Source organism: Moschus berezovskii, chromosome 19, assembly GCF_049115385.1.
Source record: "Moschus berezovskii isolate FMDL1 chromosome 19, NW_MosBer_1.0, whole genome shotgun sequence".
NCBI lineage: Eukaryota > Metazoa > Chordata > Mammalia > Artiodactyla > Moschidae > Moschus > Moschus berezovskii.
Window position 1 is genome coordinate 49,191,368 of NC_142478.1, and position 18,722 is coordinate 49,210,089.

Consider the following 18,722-nt stretch of genomic DNA (forward strand, 5'->3'; position numbering starts at 1 on the left):
TGGACCGTGGGATCTAGAGCACGCCTGCCTCAGAAGCTGCAGCATGCCAGCTCAGTGTTTGTGGCTCCCTGGTGCTAGCGTGCAGGCTCAGTAGTTGTGATCCACGGGCTTAGTTGCTCTGCGGCATGTGGAATCTTCCCAGAGATCAGACACATGGACCAAGGATCAACCTGTGCCTCCTGCATTGGCAAGCAGATTCTTACCCACTGTACCACCAGGGAAGTCCTGAGATAATATTTTTCAGTAGATTTTAAGCTCTGACATACTTTAAAGGATCTGGAAGGCCAGGTTGAAGATTCCTGTTTTTGTAAAACTATCCAAGATTATCAAGGCCTTTTGTTTTTACTTCAAAATCTCTGTATCTTCTTAATAGAGTCTTTAAAAAAAGGAGAAGTTTTTAACTATGCTGAGGTCCAGTTCATCAATTCTTCCCTTTTTTTTGGTATTAAATCTAAGAACTCTTCACCCAGGTCTAGGTCCTAAAGATTCCTCCTATTTTTTTTTTCCTAAAAGTTCTATAGTTTCACATTTTATATTTGTCTGTGATCTCTTTCAAATTAATGTTTGTATAAACTGGGAGGTTTTGGTTGAGGTTCATTCTTCTGTGTAGGAACATACATCCTTTTGTCTATGGATGCTCCCACAACATTTGTTGAAAAGACTATTCTTTCTCAGAGAAATTGAATTGCTTTTGCCACTTTGTCAATGTTATGTATACAGAAGTAGAAAAATAATGTTGCACATGAAACATATAATGTTATAAACCAATGTTACCTCAAAAAAAAAAAAGTGAGCAGAGAAAAGGATAGCAACAATAACAAAAAGTTAGTTGGGGAGAAAATATTTGTAAATCACTTATCAACAAAGGACTTGTAGTTGGACTGAATAAAGAACTATCAATATTGTGAGGGGGAAAAAAAACTGTCCACATTAACAGAATTAAGGGGCAAAAAGCTACATGTTTTCAGTTGATGCTGAAAAAGTATTTGACAAACGTTAGTACCCTTTCATGATAAAACGCAGTCAACAAATCAGGTGAACAGTTAAACAGACTGTGGTCCATTTATACCATGGAATACTACTCAGCAATTGTGAAAAATGAACTACTGATGCAATTGGAATGGATTCCAAGGGTATTATGCAGAGTAAAGAAGTCAATCGGCAGAGGCTATATTGTCTTATTCCGTTTATATAGCACTCTTGAAGTAACAAAATTAGAGACAGAGAATAGATTAGTGGTTGCCAGGGGCTGGGGACGGAAGACGGGGAAATCAGAGGGGTAGCCCAAGGGAGACTGTGTTGATGAACAATTCTATGTTTTGGTTGGACATGTACATGAAACTACACATGATAAAGCTGTCATATAGAGAACTCTGAATAAACTCTACGGGTTGTACCAATGTCAATTTCCAATTTTGTTATTGGGCTATACTTAGGGCATCTGCATTTTTAAAGGCCATTTTTCTCTCCTCTTAAAAGCTATGCTTGCCTCGAACCAAAGAAATTAATCTCCAGTCCTGAGTGCTGACCAAGCCAAATAGGTAATAAAGATGAAATATTTTGAAGCAGAGAAACCCAGCCAGGAGGGGCCTCTCCCATCCTTAACGTGAGGGTAGACATCTTGGCTGCCTTTGGAGAGGAGGACCCAGGAGTCAGCTGGGAATCCCCTCCTCCACCTCAGGACTCACTCCTGCTGGAGCTGGAAGTCAGGTCCCTTAGAAACAGGTCCGAAGCCCTGGGTTTCCTATGTCATGGCAGAAATGCTCAGAGAACATGGTGTGGCCACCCTGGACATAGAAGCTCCTGTGTTTCACCACTGGCAACACCTTCTCTGGACATCCAGGCACACTGCTTACACTTGAGGACCACGCTCTGCTGGATCCCATGGCACAGGAAGGGTTTCAAAACCCAGTGATCCAAAGGCAGAAAATGCTGCAATGACCACCTCCCAGGCTGCACATGAATCCTCGAGGGGGACCCAGGGTCTGCACAGATGCTGCCCGAGGAAACCTAGAGCAAAGGGGGTTTCACCAAAGAAGTGGAGCTCCGCAGATGTCCCCAACCCCTGGGCATCCCTTCCCATCTGCCCTGCTGCAACCGAAACCCCTAGGCACTGACGACGCAGACCTGCACCCGGCCCCCCCGTGGGCAGATGGAGAAAGGGTGCCTCCACGCAGCCCAGGAGCCCCTGCCGGCCTGGCTCTTACCTCCAGCGGGACCACCTGCATCAGGATAGCAAAGTTGGTGAGGTGCGTGCAGCGGCAGATGGAGTGGCTGAGGTTCCCTTCCGTGAGCGCACAGCCCTGGTTCGACCAGATGCCTTCTCCGGAGCTGAGGACACAGAGGAAAGGTCAGCGGGAAGCAACCGCCCAGCCTTGCCCCAGGGGCTGAGAAACTGTTCTCACTCATCAGGCTGATGACTCAGACGTGTCTTGTTGATCGGGCCACAAGGAAACAAGCACCTGTTTCCTTCTGGGAGGGGGAAGCCGTGTAGCCATGTTGGCACAATCATTTTGGAAAACACCTGGTCTGATGTCCAATAAACACGACGTGTCTCTCGGCCACCTGAAGGCCTCCTTTGGAGAAGTGTCTATGCAGGTCTTATGCCGTTTTTCGATTGTGTGTCTTTGTTTCTGTCACTGAGTTGTATGAATGGTCTGCATATTTTGGAAATTAACCCCTCGTCGGTCACATCATTTGCAAATACTTTCCCCAATTCTGTGGCTGTCTTTTCTTTTTGCTTATGGTCTCCTGTGCTGGGCATGTACTCAAACAAAACTCTAATTTGAAAAGATACATGCACCCCAATGTTCACGGCAGCACTATTTACAATAACCAAGACATGGAACCAACCTAAATGTCCAGTGACAGATAAATGGATTAAGAAGATATGGTACATGTGTACAGTGGAATATCATTCAGCCATTAAAAAGAAAGAAATAATGCCATTTGCAGCAACATGGATGAGCCTAGAGATGATCACACTAAATAAGTCAGAAAGAGAAAGACAAATACCATATATCGCTTACATGTGGAATCTAAATATGATACAGATTAACGTATCTAAGAAACAAAAAGGACTCACAGACACAAAGCACAGACTTGTGGTTGCCAAGGGGGAGGGGAAGAGTTGGGAGTTTGGGATTAGCAGATGCAAACTATTATATATAAAATGGATAAACAGGGCCCTACCATATAGCACAGGGAACTATATTCAATATCCTGTGATGAACCATAGTGGAAAATAATATGAAAAAGAATGTACATGTATATATAACTGAGTCACTTTGCTGTACAGAATAAATTAACACAACATTATAAATCAACTATACTTCAGTAAAAATTTCATAAAAATGGAGTGTGTAGGTCCTGCAACCCAGCAACCCCACCTAGAGAATTCTGAGCGATGTGCACAGGGACACATCTCGGGTATTTATTGATTGATGGGTGATGTTAGAGAACACTTTAAAGTTACCTAATGTCCACCTCCCTGGTGGCTCAGACAATAAAGAATCTGCCTGCAATGCAAGAGACTCAGGTTTGATCCCTGGGTCAGGAAGATCCCCTGGAGAAGGGAATGGCTACCCAATCCAGTAATCTTGCCTGGAGAATCCCATGGACATAGGAGCCTGGCAGGCTACAGTCCATGGGGTTGCAAAGAGTTGGACACAATTGAGCGACTAACACTTTCACACTAATGTCTACCTCAGGGACCTGGATAAGACATAAACATTAGTAAAAAGCAACATGTATTCATACGGATAAAACACACAAACATAACACCCAATGTTGAATGCATAATAATGAAGCAAGGGCAAGACACAAAAGATCAAATATTTTCTATGAATATAACTACACACTATACATAAGCTATTCAGAATACTCCCCACAGAGAGGGCAAAAACTAGGATAAGATGTAAACATATTTTACATGTTTGCTTTTCTTTATAATGTTCTAATTCTTTAAACAATAACATTTTGACATATTACCTGCATCATTTCTTCAAGTACAAACCAAGACAAAAATTACTTGAAGCAAGGGTGCTCAAATGCTAACTATGGTTCATTCTTGTAGTAAGAATATTAGCAATTACAATTTTCTTCTCTGTACCGCTTTATATTTTCAAATCCAAAAAAAAAAAAAAATGGAAAGATGCTTAAATGGTTCTTCCCAGAAACCGCAACTCTGAGTGATCAGTAAAGACAAATCTTTGCTTTGGCCAAAGGCAGGGGCCCTTGGGGAAAGCTTTTATAAAGCTGAAGCAGTTTAAAGGCTCTAGTTTCGCTTTGCTTTATGTTCAGTTTTCATGACAACATCAGCCATGGATGAGGAATGCGGCCGTCCCAGAGGGTGATATATAATATAAAGACAATCCTGCCTGCTCCTGCTCACGCCCAGTGAACGAAACATACTCGGGCGGCATCTTTATTTTCATCCCTGAAGCAGATGGTGTCCCCATGAGGATGCTGTGATCGTAACTCTGGGTGAGCCTTGGGCAGCACGCAACCTAAGGATGGTGGGGTTGAAAGGGTCATCGGGCAGGGACTTGGGGTGGTGCTGAGCCTGATGGCATGGGAGCAGGGGCTTTGGAGGTGAGGTTCATGACAAGCGAGGTGGGGGCATTTAGCAGAGACCAGACAGCGCAGCCAGGACCACTGGAACCTATCAGTTTAGAGCCACCACCCCCTGATAAGATCAGAAAAAAAGGGCCTCAGAGATGGGCAGGCCCTTCCCCACCATGCCACCTGTTAGGGCTAACTGGCTCCCGTGCCTCGAGGAGAGCCAGAGACACCCGCTGCTGGGCTGTATGTGACCTCTGTCCACTGAATATATGAATGCCGGAAAACTAGCAGGCACAGAATTTGGGGAGCGTGATCACAGGGGTGGAAAGTGCACCTTGCGCTGATGCCAAGAGTGACGATGAATTAAAAACCAACCATGAAAGTCACATTTTCCCAAACGGAGCCACAAAGGCGTGACGATGTCTTCATTAGCCAGGGGACCTGAGCCCCGTGTAGTGTCACCTCTGCCTGCATGTAAAGAACTGCATCCCAGGGAGCCCATGGAAAGAAGAAGCCTCGCTCCCCAGTTTGTGCGTCAATAAATCTGCCATGGAAGCCAGGCCAAGCGATGTCAAATAACAGGAAAATATGTGTCTCATCCTGTGACCGAGGAAGGTGGCATCTGAGCAGAAAACCATTCACCCACATGCATAAATGGAACGTGTATATATAAATATGAAAACGCTTCATATTCTGTATTCTGTAGATGTGTATTCTACACATCTTGTGTGTATTCCACCACACAAGAAAGGATGGTGGAATAATGCAAGAAACACGGAACTAAACAACCATACATTTCCTGGGAACATAAATATAAAACATGCATAAGTTACTGAAAAATACACGTAAAAATCTCCCCACTGTGTTACGGCAGGCTCTAGGAAAGGAAATCAGGATAAGATCTAAAGGTCCAACAGGACATGTGCTTTTTTAAATTATGTTTTATTTTTTAAAAGAATAATGCTTTAATATATTGCTGCTATCATTTGCTAAAGTGTAAGTCTAGGAAAAAAATGACCTAGAATTCTAAGCTCAATGAGACCATCTTTCAAAAATAAAAGTGCGTGTTCTCAGAAAAATAAGAACAGGACTTGCTGCCGGCAGACTCGCACTACAAGAAGAGTTACAGGAACATACCAGGAGATCAATCCTGGGTGTTCATTAGAAGGACTGATGCTAAAGCTGAAACTCCAATACTTTGGCCACCTCATGAGACAAATTGACTCACTGGAAAAGAGTCTGATGCTAGGAGGGACTGGGGGTGGGAGGAGATGGGGACAGAGGATGAGATGGTTGGATGGCATCACCGACTCGATGGACATGAGTTTGAGTGAACTCCGGGAGTTGGTGATGGACAGGGAGGCCTGGCGTGCTGTGATTCATGGGGTCGCAAAGAGTCGGACACGACTGAGCAACTGAACTGAACTGAACTGAACCAGACAGAAAGTGTGTTCTATACAAAGAAATAAAATGGAGATTGAAAACATGAAGGGAAATTATTATGCTTTTAATATTTATTTTTCTTTATTTATTTGACTGCTCTGGGTCTTAGCTGTGGCATTCGGGATATAGTTCTCTGACCAGGGATTGAACCTGTAGCCCCTGCACTGGGAGCTCAGAGTCTTAGCCACTAGATCACCAAGGAAGTCACCACAATTATCACTTTCTTAATTTTAACTGCTTTAGAGGACACTAATTACCAAAAGTAACAATACTCCCAACATACTGTGCATTTATGACATCTGTCAAGATAAAATGTGTAAGAATAGTACTAATTATGGGCAAGAAGAGCTATGAAACGATTGTTGTATTGTCTCCAAGTACATGTAAGGTGGTATAATATTATTGGCGGGAAGATTCAGATGAATTAAAGGTACATATTCTAAGCCCTCTAGGGCAACCATTACAAAAAAATTAAAAGGAAGTAGACATCAGGAGTCAATAGCAGAGAAAAAATGGCATCAAAAATACACAGAAAAATCCAAATGAAGTAAGAAAAGGAGAATATAAGAAGCAAAAAAATAAAATAAAAGGAGATCATAATCTGGTCAGGCGTGTGATCCAGCATGGACATCCTGGCCACCTCCCTCACTCTTTTCCCCACTCGCTCCGTCCCCTCCTCTGCCCCCTGCTCGCCCAGGGACCCTCCCACGCAGACAGTACCTGAAGTCCAGGAAGGCGCAATACAGGAAGATTCGGTTGCTCTCATTGGTGGCCTCAATGTACTGCCTTTGAGTCTGAAATGAGAGAGGATGGACACACCTCATGATACGACCAAGAAGACAAGTTGCCAACACTGATGTGGGAGCCAAACGCTCGTGACCCCCAAGACCCCAGGCTGTGGATACACAAAGCCCTTGACCTTCCGCTGCAACCCTTGTGGACAGAGAAGAGGGGTCACCCAGCCCCATCTCTCACACGGCGCTCCTCTGCCCACAAGTCAGGGCTCCTTTGCACTCAGGTCCTTCTGCTAGAAAGCTCTTCCCCTAAGACAACCCTCCCTGCCTTCAGGTCTCTCCTCAGAGGACCCGCCTGCCCATTCAAATCAGTTTCAACCTACCCCTTCCTCTTACTGCATTTTTCATAGTACTGATCACGCAGCATGTTACGTATTTACTTACTTCCTTGTTTGCTGGCTTCCTCTCTAGAACATGCACACAGAGAACCTGTTACTGTCTCGTTTCCTTATATCCCCTGTGCCTACCCTAGTGTCTGGCACACAGCAGGTGCTTACTATATACTTATTGAACCAATGAACAAGTGAAGAGATCCATCAACAACACTGTTACTAGGATTCTCACTCCCCCAAGAGAGAAAGTCTTGTCCCCAGGCTGCTCCTGGATGCCAACTTGGGGTATCTGGTATCAGCTGCTCTACCCTCAGCAACACACAGAGGCGTCTCCAAGAATCTTGCCAGGGAGCTCAGGAAGCCAGAAGCTCCATAGGAAACCAGAATAAATGGTATCTAATCAATTCCCAGTCAATAAATCAAGAACCAGAGATCAAACAGCCAACATCCGTTGGATCACAGAAAAAACAAGAGAATCCCAGAAGAACATCTACTTCTGCTTCATTGACTAGGCTAAAAGCTTTGACTGTGTGGATCACAACAAACTGTGGAAAATTCTTCAAGAGATGGGCATACCAGACCACCTTACCTGCCTCCTGAGAAACCTGTATGCAGGTCAAGAAGCAACAGTCAGAACCAGACATGAAATAACAGACTGGTTCAAAATTTTGAAAAGAGTACATCATGGCTATATATTGTCACCCTGTTTATTTAACTTACATGCAGAGTACATCATGCGAAATACTGGGCTGAATGAAGCACGAGCTGGAATCAAGACTGCTGGGAGAAATATCAATAACCTCAGATATGCAGATGACACCACCCTTATGGCAGAAAGTGAAGAGGAACTAAAGAACCTCTTGATGAAAGTGAAAGAGGAGAGTGAAAAAGCTGATTTAAAACTCAACATTCAAAAAACAAAGATCATGACATCCGGTCCCATCACTTCATGGCAAACAGAAGGGGGAAAAGTGGAAGTAGTGACAGATTTTATTTTCTAGGGCTCCAAAATCAGTGCAGACGATGATGATGACTGCAGCCATGAAATTTAAAGATGCTTACTCCTTGGAAGGACAGCTATGACCAACCTAGACAATGCATTAAAAAGCAAAGACATCACTTTGCCAACAGAGGTTCATATAGTGAAAATCATAGTTTTCCCAGTAGTCAGGTACAGATGTGAGGGTTGGACTATAAAGAAGGCTGAGCACCAAAGAATAAATGCCTTCAAACTGTGGTGCTGAAGAAGACTCTTGAGAGTCCCTTGGACAACAAGGAGATCAAACCAGGCAGTCTTAAAGGAAATCAACTCTGAATATTTGTTGGAAGGACTGATGCTGAAGCTGAGGCTCCAATACTTTGGCCCCCTGTGGCGAAGAGCCAATTCACTGGAAAAGAGCCTGATGCTGGGAAAGACTGAAGGCAAAAGGAGAAGAGGGTGGCAGAGGATGAAATGGTTAGAGAGGATGGACATGAATTTGAACAAAATCTGGGAGATAGTGAAGGACAGGGAAGTCTGGCATGCTGCAGTCCATGAGGTTGCAAAGAGCTGGACATGACTTAGTGACTGAACAACTTAACATGAATAAAATAAGCTACAAGGAGAAAAAAAAATTTTTTAAACAGAAAAATAAAATAATAAATAAAAATAAAATAAGCTACAAGGATGGGCTTTCCAGGTGGCATTAGTGATAAAGAACCTGCCTGCTAATGCAGGAGACACAAGAGATGCAGGTTTGATCCCTGGGTCAGGAAGACCCTTGGAGTAGAAAATGGCAACCCGCTCCAGTATTCTTGCCCGGAAAATTCCATGGACAGAGAAGCCGGGTGGGCTACAGTCCATGAGGTCACAAAGAGTCGGACATGACTGAGCGACTCACACACAAACACCATCTACAAGGATAAACTGTACAACACAGGGAATATAGCCAATATTTTATCATAACTGTAAATGGAGTATAACCTTTAAAAAAAAAGTGTGGTCCCCACAGAAGCCTCAGCATCCCCGGGCCCCACCACAGAACCTGAAACCCTTGGGGTGGGAACAGCCTCTGGGTTTTCACAAGTCCTTCAGGTTCTCACACGAACTTGAGAACCGCTAAAAGCTAGCAAGAGGCTCCCTCTCCTGTCGCTTGCTCATGTCTCAGGCTGCTGGGGCCTCTGCGCTCAGACACAGACAGCCCTGTGGTTGCAGCCATTCAGAACCACAGAAGGTCATCAACGGGGAACCGGCAACATGTGAAGCCCATAAAGTCAAAAATACAAATAAGAACCTGGTGGTGAGCCCCAATCAGTATCAGCAAGGTTTCCTTGGCCCTAACTTTAACATCAGACCTCTTCAGGACACCACTGGGTACCCTTCCCCGCTTCCCTCTCCTCACTGGTTTGTTCTCTATACCTGTGAGTCTGCTTCCCTTCTGTTATATTCACTGGTTTGCTGTATTCTTGTAGGTTCCACCTGTAAGTGATATCACACAGTATTTGTCTTCCTCTGTCTGATTTATTTCACTTAGCATCATGCCCTCCACCCATGTTGCTGCAGATGGCAAAATTTCATTCTTTTTTATGGTTGAGGAAGTATTCCAAAGATCTTCATGACCCAGATAATAACAATGGTGTGATCACTCACCTACAGCCAGACGTCCTGAATGTGAAGTCAAGTGGGCCTTAGGAAATATCACTACGAACAAAGTTACTGGAGGTGATGGAATTCCAGTTGAGCTAATTCAAATCCTAAAAGATGATGCTGTGAAAGTGCTGCACTCAATATGCCAGCAAATTGGGAAAACTCAGCAGTGGCCACAGGACTGGAAAAGGTCAGTTTTCACTCCAATCCCTAAGAAAGGCAATGCCAAAGAAAGCTCAAACTACCACACAAGTGCACTCATCTCACACGCTAGCAAAGTAATGCTCAAAATTCCCCAAGCCAGGCTTCAGTAATACGTGAACTGTGAACTTCCAGATGTTCAAGCTGGTTTTAGAAAAGGCAGAGGAACCAGAGATCAAATTGCCAACATCCGCTGGATCATGGAAAAAGCAAGAGAGTTCCAGAAAAACATCTATTTCTGCTTCATTGACTATGCCAAAGCCTTTGACTGTGTGGATCACAATAAACTGTGGAACATTCTGAAAGACATGAGAATACCAAACCACCTGACCTGCCTCTTGAGAAAACTGTATGCAGGTCAGGAAGCAACAGTTAGAACTAAACATGGAACAACAGACTGGTTCCAAATACAAAAAGGAGCACCTCAAGGCTATATATTGTCACCCTGCTTATTTAACTTATATGCAGAGTACATCATGAGAAACGCTGGGCTGGAAGAAGCACGATCTGGAATCAAGATTGCCGGGAGAAATATCAATAACCTCAGATATGCAGATGACACCACCTTTATGGCAGAAAGTGAAGAAGAACTAAAGAGCCTGATGAAAGGGAAAGAGGAGAGTAAAAAGTTGGCTTGAAGCTCAACATTCAGAAAACTAAGATCATGGCATCTGGTCCCATCCCTTCATGGCAAATAGATGGGGAAACAGTGGAAACGGTGTCTGACTTCATTTTTCTGGGCGCCAAAATCACTGAAGATGGTGATTGCAGTTATGAAATTAAAAGACGCTTACTCCTTGGAAGGAAAGTTATGACCAACCTAGACAGCATATTAAAAAGCAGAGACATTACTTTGCCAACAAAGATCCGTCTAGTCAAGGCTATGTTTTTCCCGTGGTCATGTATGGATGTGAGAGTTGGACTGTGAAGAAAGCTGATCGCCGAAGAATTGATGCTTTTGAACTGTGGTGCTGGAGAAGACTCTTGAGAGTCCCTTGGACTGCAAGGAGATCCAACCAGTCCATCCTAAAGGAAATCAGTCCTGGGTGTTCATTGGAAGGACTGATGTTGAAGCTGAAACTCCAATATTTTGGCCACCTGATGCAAAGAGCTGACTCATTTGAAAAGACCCTGATGTTGGGAAAGATTGAAGGCAGGAGGAAAAGTGGATGACAGAGGATGAGACAGTTAGATGGCAACACCAACTCAATGGACATCAGTTTGGGTAAACTCCAGGAGTTGGTGATGGACAGGGAGGCCTGGTGTGCTGCGGTTCATGGGGTCGCAAAGAGTTGGAAACGACTGAGCGACTGAACTGAACGGAAGTATTGCATTGCGTATATATACCACATCTTCTTTATCCACTCGTCAATGGACACTTCTATACCCCAGAGATTGTAAATGCTGCTGTGAACATTGGGGTGTGTGTATCTTTTCAAATTAGTGCTCTAGGCATTCTTTTTCAGACATCACCCAGGAGTGGAATTGCTGGATCATATATATGGCAGTTCTTATTTTCAGTTTTTTAAGGAATCTCTATACTATTTTCTGATTCAATGAACATGAACTTGGGCAAACTCTGGGAGACAGTGAGAGACAGGAAGGCCTGGTGTGCTGCAGTCCATGGGGTTGCAAAGAGTCAGACACGACTTAGCGACTGAACAACATACTGATTTCCCCAGTGACTGCACCAATTTCCATTCTCACCAACAGTGTATTCCCTTTTCTCCACATCCTCATTTGCTATCTGTGTTATTTTTTGATGATGGCCATTTTCTGATAGGTGTGATGTGATAAGTCCTCAAGGTTTGGATCTACATTTCTCTGCTGACTTGAGATGTTAGATCTTGAGATCTTTTCACATGCCTGTTGACCATCTGCATTTCCTCTTTGGAAAAATATCTATCTATTAAAAATGCCTATTTTTAAATCAGTTTTTTGAAAATGTCAAATTGTGTGAGCTGTATGTATACATTGGATATTAACCCCTTATCAGCCATATCATTTGCAAATAGCTTTTCCCCTTCAGTAGGTTGTCTTTCCATTTTGTCATGGCTTCCTTTGCTGTGCAAAAGCTTTTAAGTTTAATTAGGTCCCATTTGTTTACTATGCGCCATTTTTAAACAAGGAATGCATTTGTGTGATGCTTGCGTAATGGGATAAACGTTAGGGCAGCCAGGACTAGAAGGAGCAAGCCAGCAACGTTGTCCGAGGCGCTGAGGGCTTCCCCAGGAAGAGGAGCCACCCCTTCTCTCATCGCCAGCCCTGCTCTGAGCACAAGGAAGTCTTTCCACGTGGGAGCCGCACAGAGACTGGAGCCCTGACCCTGACTCTGGACCTAAATCACTCTTCACGGGGAATTTAAAAATCAGGCGCAACCCAGAAGCCAAGCGCCTGTGTGGTCGGCAGGGTGGAGAGCAGACGGCGCTCCCCGGAATCTGGGGCCAGGATCACACCCGAAACAGGAAACCCCGTCTGGGTTCCTCCCGGCTGGGCTCCTGCGATGGGAAAAGCAGATCCCCTCCTTCTGTTTGGAATCTGCGGCCAAAAAGGAACAAAGGCTCTCAGCACGCCTCCAGGAAAGACTAGACAGTTCCCAGGAGCACAGAGGGTAGGAAGGGTGTGTGTGAACAAATGAGGCGTGGTGCTGCTTGAGACAGCAGGGCGGGTCCGCCAGGTCATGGCCCACTTTCCCAGAGAGATGTGGGAGATGCTTTCCGGCCGTCATGAAAACCATCCCCACCAGTCATCCCAGGACCCAGGAAACGGGGGTCCCCATCGGGAAGGGGAAGAAACAGCAGCCACCTTGACCTCCTCCCTGGGTCCTGAGGCTGAGGACCCTGCAGAGCCCTGTGGTCCACAGGGAAAGTCTGATTCTTCACCAGACATATCTTCCTAAGCACCTAAGTCCCACGGGAAAAAGGCTACATGGGCCCCAGGGAACGTCTCCTATGGGATCTGAGACTCCAGCAAACAAACATAAGGGTTTCCCATTTGGGGAGAAGCAAGTGGGATTAATCAGGTGTTCATCGTCTGCTGCAGGTTCAGCAAGAGGTCTCCATCTGAGAGACACACCTTAGAAGAGAGAAAAATCTACCCCACAGCAGCCAATGAATGTCCCTCATTTAGAAACTTGCTTGCTTTCCATTCAAGGACAATTGTCCCTGGGTATTCATGGGGGACTTGTTCTAGGACCCCCAAGGACACCCAAATCCATGGATTCACAAGTGCCTTATACAAAATGGTGTGGCTTTTGCATATAACCTACACACATCCTCCCATATACTTTTTAAAAAATCTTAGATTGGCTTTATTGAAAAATCATTGAAAATTATAACCATAGAATAATCAGTATAGAGTCTATTCACTGAGTGCCTATTATGGGTTGAACATGGTAGATGAATACTTACAACTTTTAATTCACAACACACTCTGAAGTAGGAATCATTATTCCCACTTTACATATTAGAAAAGATAATTTGCTTAAAATCTCAGGAGAGCATCTAAAAATGTCAGTGATTCAGCCAGGGCTTCACACTATTGATACCTGTCTGTAAGACACGTTATCCCACCAGCACCCTCATGAAATTCTCCATAATTAGAGATAAACAATAAAACAAACAATAAAATTAAAAAGCTACATCATATCCATGTCACATTCTATATCATTTTGGGCTTTTTCTTTGTGCCATTGGGCATCTATTTCTATGGGAGTTGTTTTGTTTTTTTGTTTGTGGTCAGATAGAGGACTTTTTATTTGCTTGTGGTCAGATAGAGGCATGCTGCAGTCCATGGGGTCAGACACGACTGAGTGACTAAACAACCACAGAGGCCCTTTAAATGAGATGAGAGTATCACTTGCCAAACTGCCCTCTAACTAGGAGGTAGGATCTGCTCATTCCTATCCCAGTTTCTGTGGAACTGAAGAGCTTCACAAGCAAGGTCAATGCCTTCCATTATCATCTCCTAGGCAAAGAGGACAGTATATTTGGAGGGGGTGGGGGGGCAGGTAGAGTTGCTTTACAATGTTGTGTTAGTTTCCGCTGTACAACAACGGGAGTTGGCTATATATTGACTGTGTGGATCACAATAAACTGTGGAAAATTCTGAAAGAGATGGGAATACCAGACCACCTGACCTGCCTCTTGAGAAACCTGTATGCAGGTCAGGAAGCAACAATTAGAACTGGACATGGAACAACAGACTGGTTCCAAATAGGAAAAGGAGTGCGTCAAGGTTGTATATTGTCACCCTGTTTATTTAACTTATATGCAGAGTACATCATGAGGAACGCTGGGCTGGAAGAAGCACAAGCTGGAATCAAGATTGCTGGGAGAAATATCAATAACCTCAGATATGCAGATGACACCACCCTTAGGGCAGAAAGTGAAGAGGAACTCAAAAGCCTCTTGATGAAAGTGAAAGAGGAAAGTGAAAAGGTTAGCTTGAAGCTCAACATTCAGAAAACTAAGATCATGGCATCTGGTCCCATCACTTCATGGTAAATAGATGGGGAAACAGTGGAAGCAGTGTCAGACTTTATTTTTTGGGCTCCAAAATCACTGCAGATGCTGATTGCAGTCATGAAATTAAAAGACGCTTACTCCTTGGAAGGAAAGTTATGACCAACCTAGATAGCATATTAAAAAGCAGAGACATTACTTTGCCAACTAAGGTCCGTCTAGTCAAGGCTATGTTTTTTCCAGTGGTCATGTATGGATGTGAGAGTTGGACTGTGAAGAAAGCTGATCGCCAAAGAATTGATGCTTTTGAACTGTGGTGTTGGAGAAGACTCTTGAGAGTCCCTTGGACTGCAGGGAGATCCAACCAGTCCATTCTAAAGGAGATCAATCCTGGGTGTTCATTGGAAGGACTGATGCTAAAGCTGAAACTCCAATACTTTGGCCACCTCATGCAACGAGTTGACTCACTGGGAAAAACTCTAATGCTGGGAGGGATTGGGGGTGGGAGGAGACGGGGACGACAGAGAATGAGATGGATGGATGGCATCACCAACTCGATGGACATGAGTTTGAGTGAACTCCGGGAGTTGGTGATGGACAGGGAGGCCTGGCATGCTGTGATTCATGGGGTCGCAAAGAGTCGGACACGACTGAGCGACTGAACTGAACTGAACTGATTGACACATATATCACCTCCCTTCATGGACCTCCCTCCCAATGCCCCACCCCACCCCTCTAGGGCATCACAGAGCACCAAGCTGAGCTCCCTGTGCTCTACAGCAGCGTCCCACTAACTGTCTGTTTCACACATGGTAGCAGATAAATGTTAATGCTACTCTCTCAATTTGTCCCACCCGCTCCTCCCCGACTGTGTCCACATGTCCTTTCTCTGTGTCTGCGTCTCTATTTCTGCCCTGCAAATAGGTTCATCTGTACCATTTTTCTAGACTCCACATGTTTGTGTTAGCATATGAGATTTATTTTTCTCCTTCTGATTTATGACAGACTCTAGGAGAAGGAAATGGCAACCCACTCCGGTGTTCTTGCCTGGAGAATCCCAGGGATGGGGGAGCCTGGTGGGCTTCCGTCTATGGGGTCACACAGAGTCGGATACGACTGAAGTGACTTAGCAGCAGCAGGTCCATTCATTACTCAACAAATGACCCAATTTTGTTTCTCTTACGGCGGAGTAATGTTCCACTGTATATATGTACCACATCTTCTTTATTCATTCATCTGCTGATAGACATTTACATTCCTTCCATGTCTTGGCTATTGTGAATAGGGCTGCAATGAACACTGGGATGCAAGTGTCTTTTTTGAATACAGGTTCTCTCAGGTTTATGCCCAGTAGTGGGATTGCTGAGTCATATAGTATAGTAGTTCTATTTTTATTTTTTTAAGGAACTTCTGTAGTGTTCTCCATAGTGGCTGTATCAACTCTCATTCCCATTAACTGAACAAGAGGGTTCCCTTTTCTTCATACCCTCTCCAGCATTTATTGTTTGTAGATACTTCTGATGATGGCCATTCTGACCAGTGTGAGGTGACACCTCATTGAAGTTTTGATCTGCATTTCTCTAATAATAAATGGAGTGTTTCCCACCATGTCAATAAACAAGGATGCTATGGCTATCAGCAATTCCGGCCCTCCAAATGAGTTTCTGAGCCCAGAGGGAGCCCAGGAAGAATGAGGCCTGTGATTTGGCAGCCATCAAGCTGCAGCCACTCCCTACGGTGAGCACCAAGGAGCCTGGGGATATGAAAAAACTGGGATGCTGGCCCCAGAGAGCTGAGATGCATATGAAAGGAATGATTTCATTAAGCCCAGACTTTTACATCTTCCCATACACAGAAAAGTGCTAAATTCCTTAACTTGAGATATCTGGTTTTCCTCAATATTTTGTTGTTCAACCTACCTGCCCCTTGTTGCCAGTGTCTATATAACCTGACTCCTTCCCACCACCTCCTCAGAACAGATCTCTCGGGGTCACTTGAGATGCTGTCTCCCAGGCTTGAAGTTCTAAAAATTCCCACCAAATGAAACATAACTCTCAATTTCTAGGTTGTGACTATTTCTTCCAATCAACATTAGTGATGTTGAGCATCTAATCAAACAACACATTTAAAAAAAATTACAACAAAGACACAACAACCCAAAACCTATGGGGTGCAGCAAAAGCAGTTTTAAGAAAGAAGTTTATAACAATTGAATCCTACCTCAAGAAATAAGAAAAGTCTTAAATAAAAAAGCTAACTTTATACCTAAAGCAACTAGAGAAAGAAGAACAAACCAAACCCAAAGTTAGTAGAAGGAAAGAAAAGTCAGCACAAAAATGAAACAGAAATGAAGAAAACATTGGCAAAAATTAATGAAACTAGGACTTCCCTGGTGGCCTAGTGGTTAAGAATCCACCTTCCATTGCAGGGGACATGAGTCTGGGCCCCAGTCAGAGAGCTAAGATCCCACGTGCCTTGGGGCCAAAAACAAAAACATAAAGCAGAAGCAATATTGTAACAAATTCAATAAAGACTGTAAAAATGGTCTATATGAAAAAAAAAATCTTTAAAAAAAAATCAATGAAACTTAAAGCTGATTCTTTGAGAAGATAAACAAAATTGATAAACCTTTAGCCAGACCCATTAAGAAAAAAGAGAGTTCAAATCAATAAAGTTAGAGATGAAAAAGGAGAAATTGCAACTGACACCACAGAAATACAAAGGCTCATAAAAGACTACTATAAGCATGCATAGACCAATAAAATGGACAACCTGGAAGAAATGGACAAATTCTTAGAAGGGTACAAATTTCCAAGACTGAACCAAGAAGAACTAGGAAATACAAACAGACAAATCACAAGTAATGAAATTGAAAATGTAATTAAAAATCTTTCAACAAAGTCTAGAACCAGTTGACTTCACAGGAAAATTCCATCAAACATTTAAAGAGCTAACACCCACCCTTCTCAAACTCTTCCAAAAACTGCAGAGAAAAGAACCCTCTCAAGTTCATTCTATGAGGTCAACATCATCCTGATACCAAAACCAGACAAAGATATCACAAAAAAAGAAAATTACTGATCAGTATCCCTGATAAACATAGACACAAAAGTCCTCAACAAAACACTGGCAAACAGAATCCCACATTAAACAGAACACATTTAAAAGGATCATACACTATGATCAAGTGGGATTTATCCCCTGGATGCATGGCTTCTTCAAAATATGCAACTCCCATATACTTTAAATCATCTGTAGATTATGTATAATCCTAATACAATGTAAATGCTATGTAAATAGTTGTCAGTGCATGGCAAATTGATATTCTTTTCTGGAACTTTCTGAATTTTTTTCCCAATATTTTCCATCCGAGGTTGGTTGTTTCCATGGATGTGGAACCGGCAGATATGGAGGGTCTACTGTATATAGTTTAACTTATGTGAAGAGTTGACTCACTGGAAAAGACTGACGCTGGGAGAGATTGGGGGCAGGAGGAGAAGGGGACGACAGAGAATGAGATGGCTGGATGGCATCACCGACTCGATGGACATGAGTTTGAGTGAACTCCGGGAGTTGGTGATGGATAGGGAGGCCTGGTGTGCTGTAATTCATGGGGTCGCAAAGAGTCGGACACGACTGAGCGACTGAACTGAACTGAATGCATTAGTTGGAAGGACACTTGTCTATCACTGTGTCAAGCAACACACATGGAGCACTATGTCCCTTAATTTGGCACTTAGTAAAGCAACGGCAGACCAGAAAGAAGGCTGAGAACCAAAGAATTTATGCTTTCGAACTGTGGTGCTAGAGAAGACTCTTGAGAGTTCCTTGGACAGCAAGGAGATCAAACCAGTTCATCCTAAAGGAAATCAACCCTGAATACTCATTGTAAGGACTGATGCTGAAGCTGAAGCTCCAAGACTTTGGCCATCTGATGCAAAGAGCTGACTCACTGGAAAAGACCCTGATGCTGGAAAAGATTGAAGGTAGGAGGAGAAGGGGACGACAGAGGATGAAATGGTTAGATGGTGTCACCAATTCAATGGATGTGAGCTTGAGCAAATTCCGGTAGACAATGAAGGACAGGGAAGCCTGGCATGCTGCAGTCCATGGGGCCTCAAAGAGTTGGACATGACTGAGCGACTGAACAGTAGAAGCAATGGCAGGGGTCTTAGTACACCCCCGCCCCCCCCCAGCCAGAGCTGCAGGCATATGTGCATGGCTGTTAGTTAGCAGGAGGTCTAGAGCAGCCCCCTCTGCTGTTCACCCTCCTCTCTGACCAGGCTCATCTCATGAACCA

General features: G+C 43.9%; 1 protein-coding gene across 2 annotated transcripts in view; it reads right to left on the reverse strand.

Annotated features, from left to right (window-relative positions):
• ADGRD1 (adhesion G protein-coupled receptor D1) overlaps window positions 1-18,722 on the reverse strand; it is a 179,443-nt gene that overhangs the window by 54,421 nt on the left and 106,300 nt on the right. For both annotated transcript variants that reach the window (XM_055404644.2, XM_055404645.2), the window contains 2 exons: window positions 6,727-6,800; window positions 2,208-2,331 (listed from right to left, as the gene is read on the reverse strand). In XM_055404644.2, coding sequence (XP_055260619.2) covers window positions 2,208-2,331; window positions 6,727-6,800 — 198 coding nt within the window. The remainder of the gene's footprint in view (window positions 1-2,207; window positions 2,332-6,726; window positions 6,801-18,722) is intronic.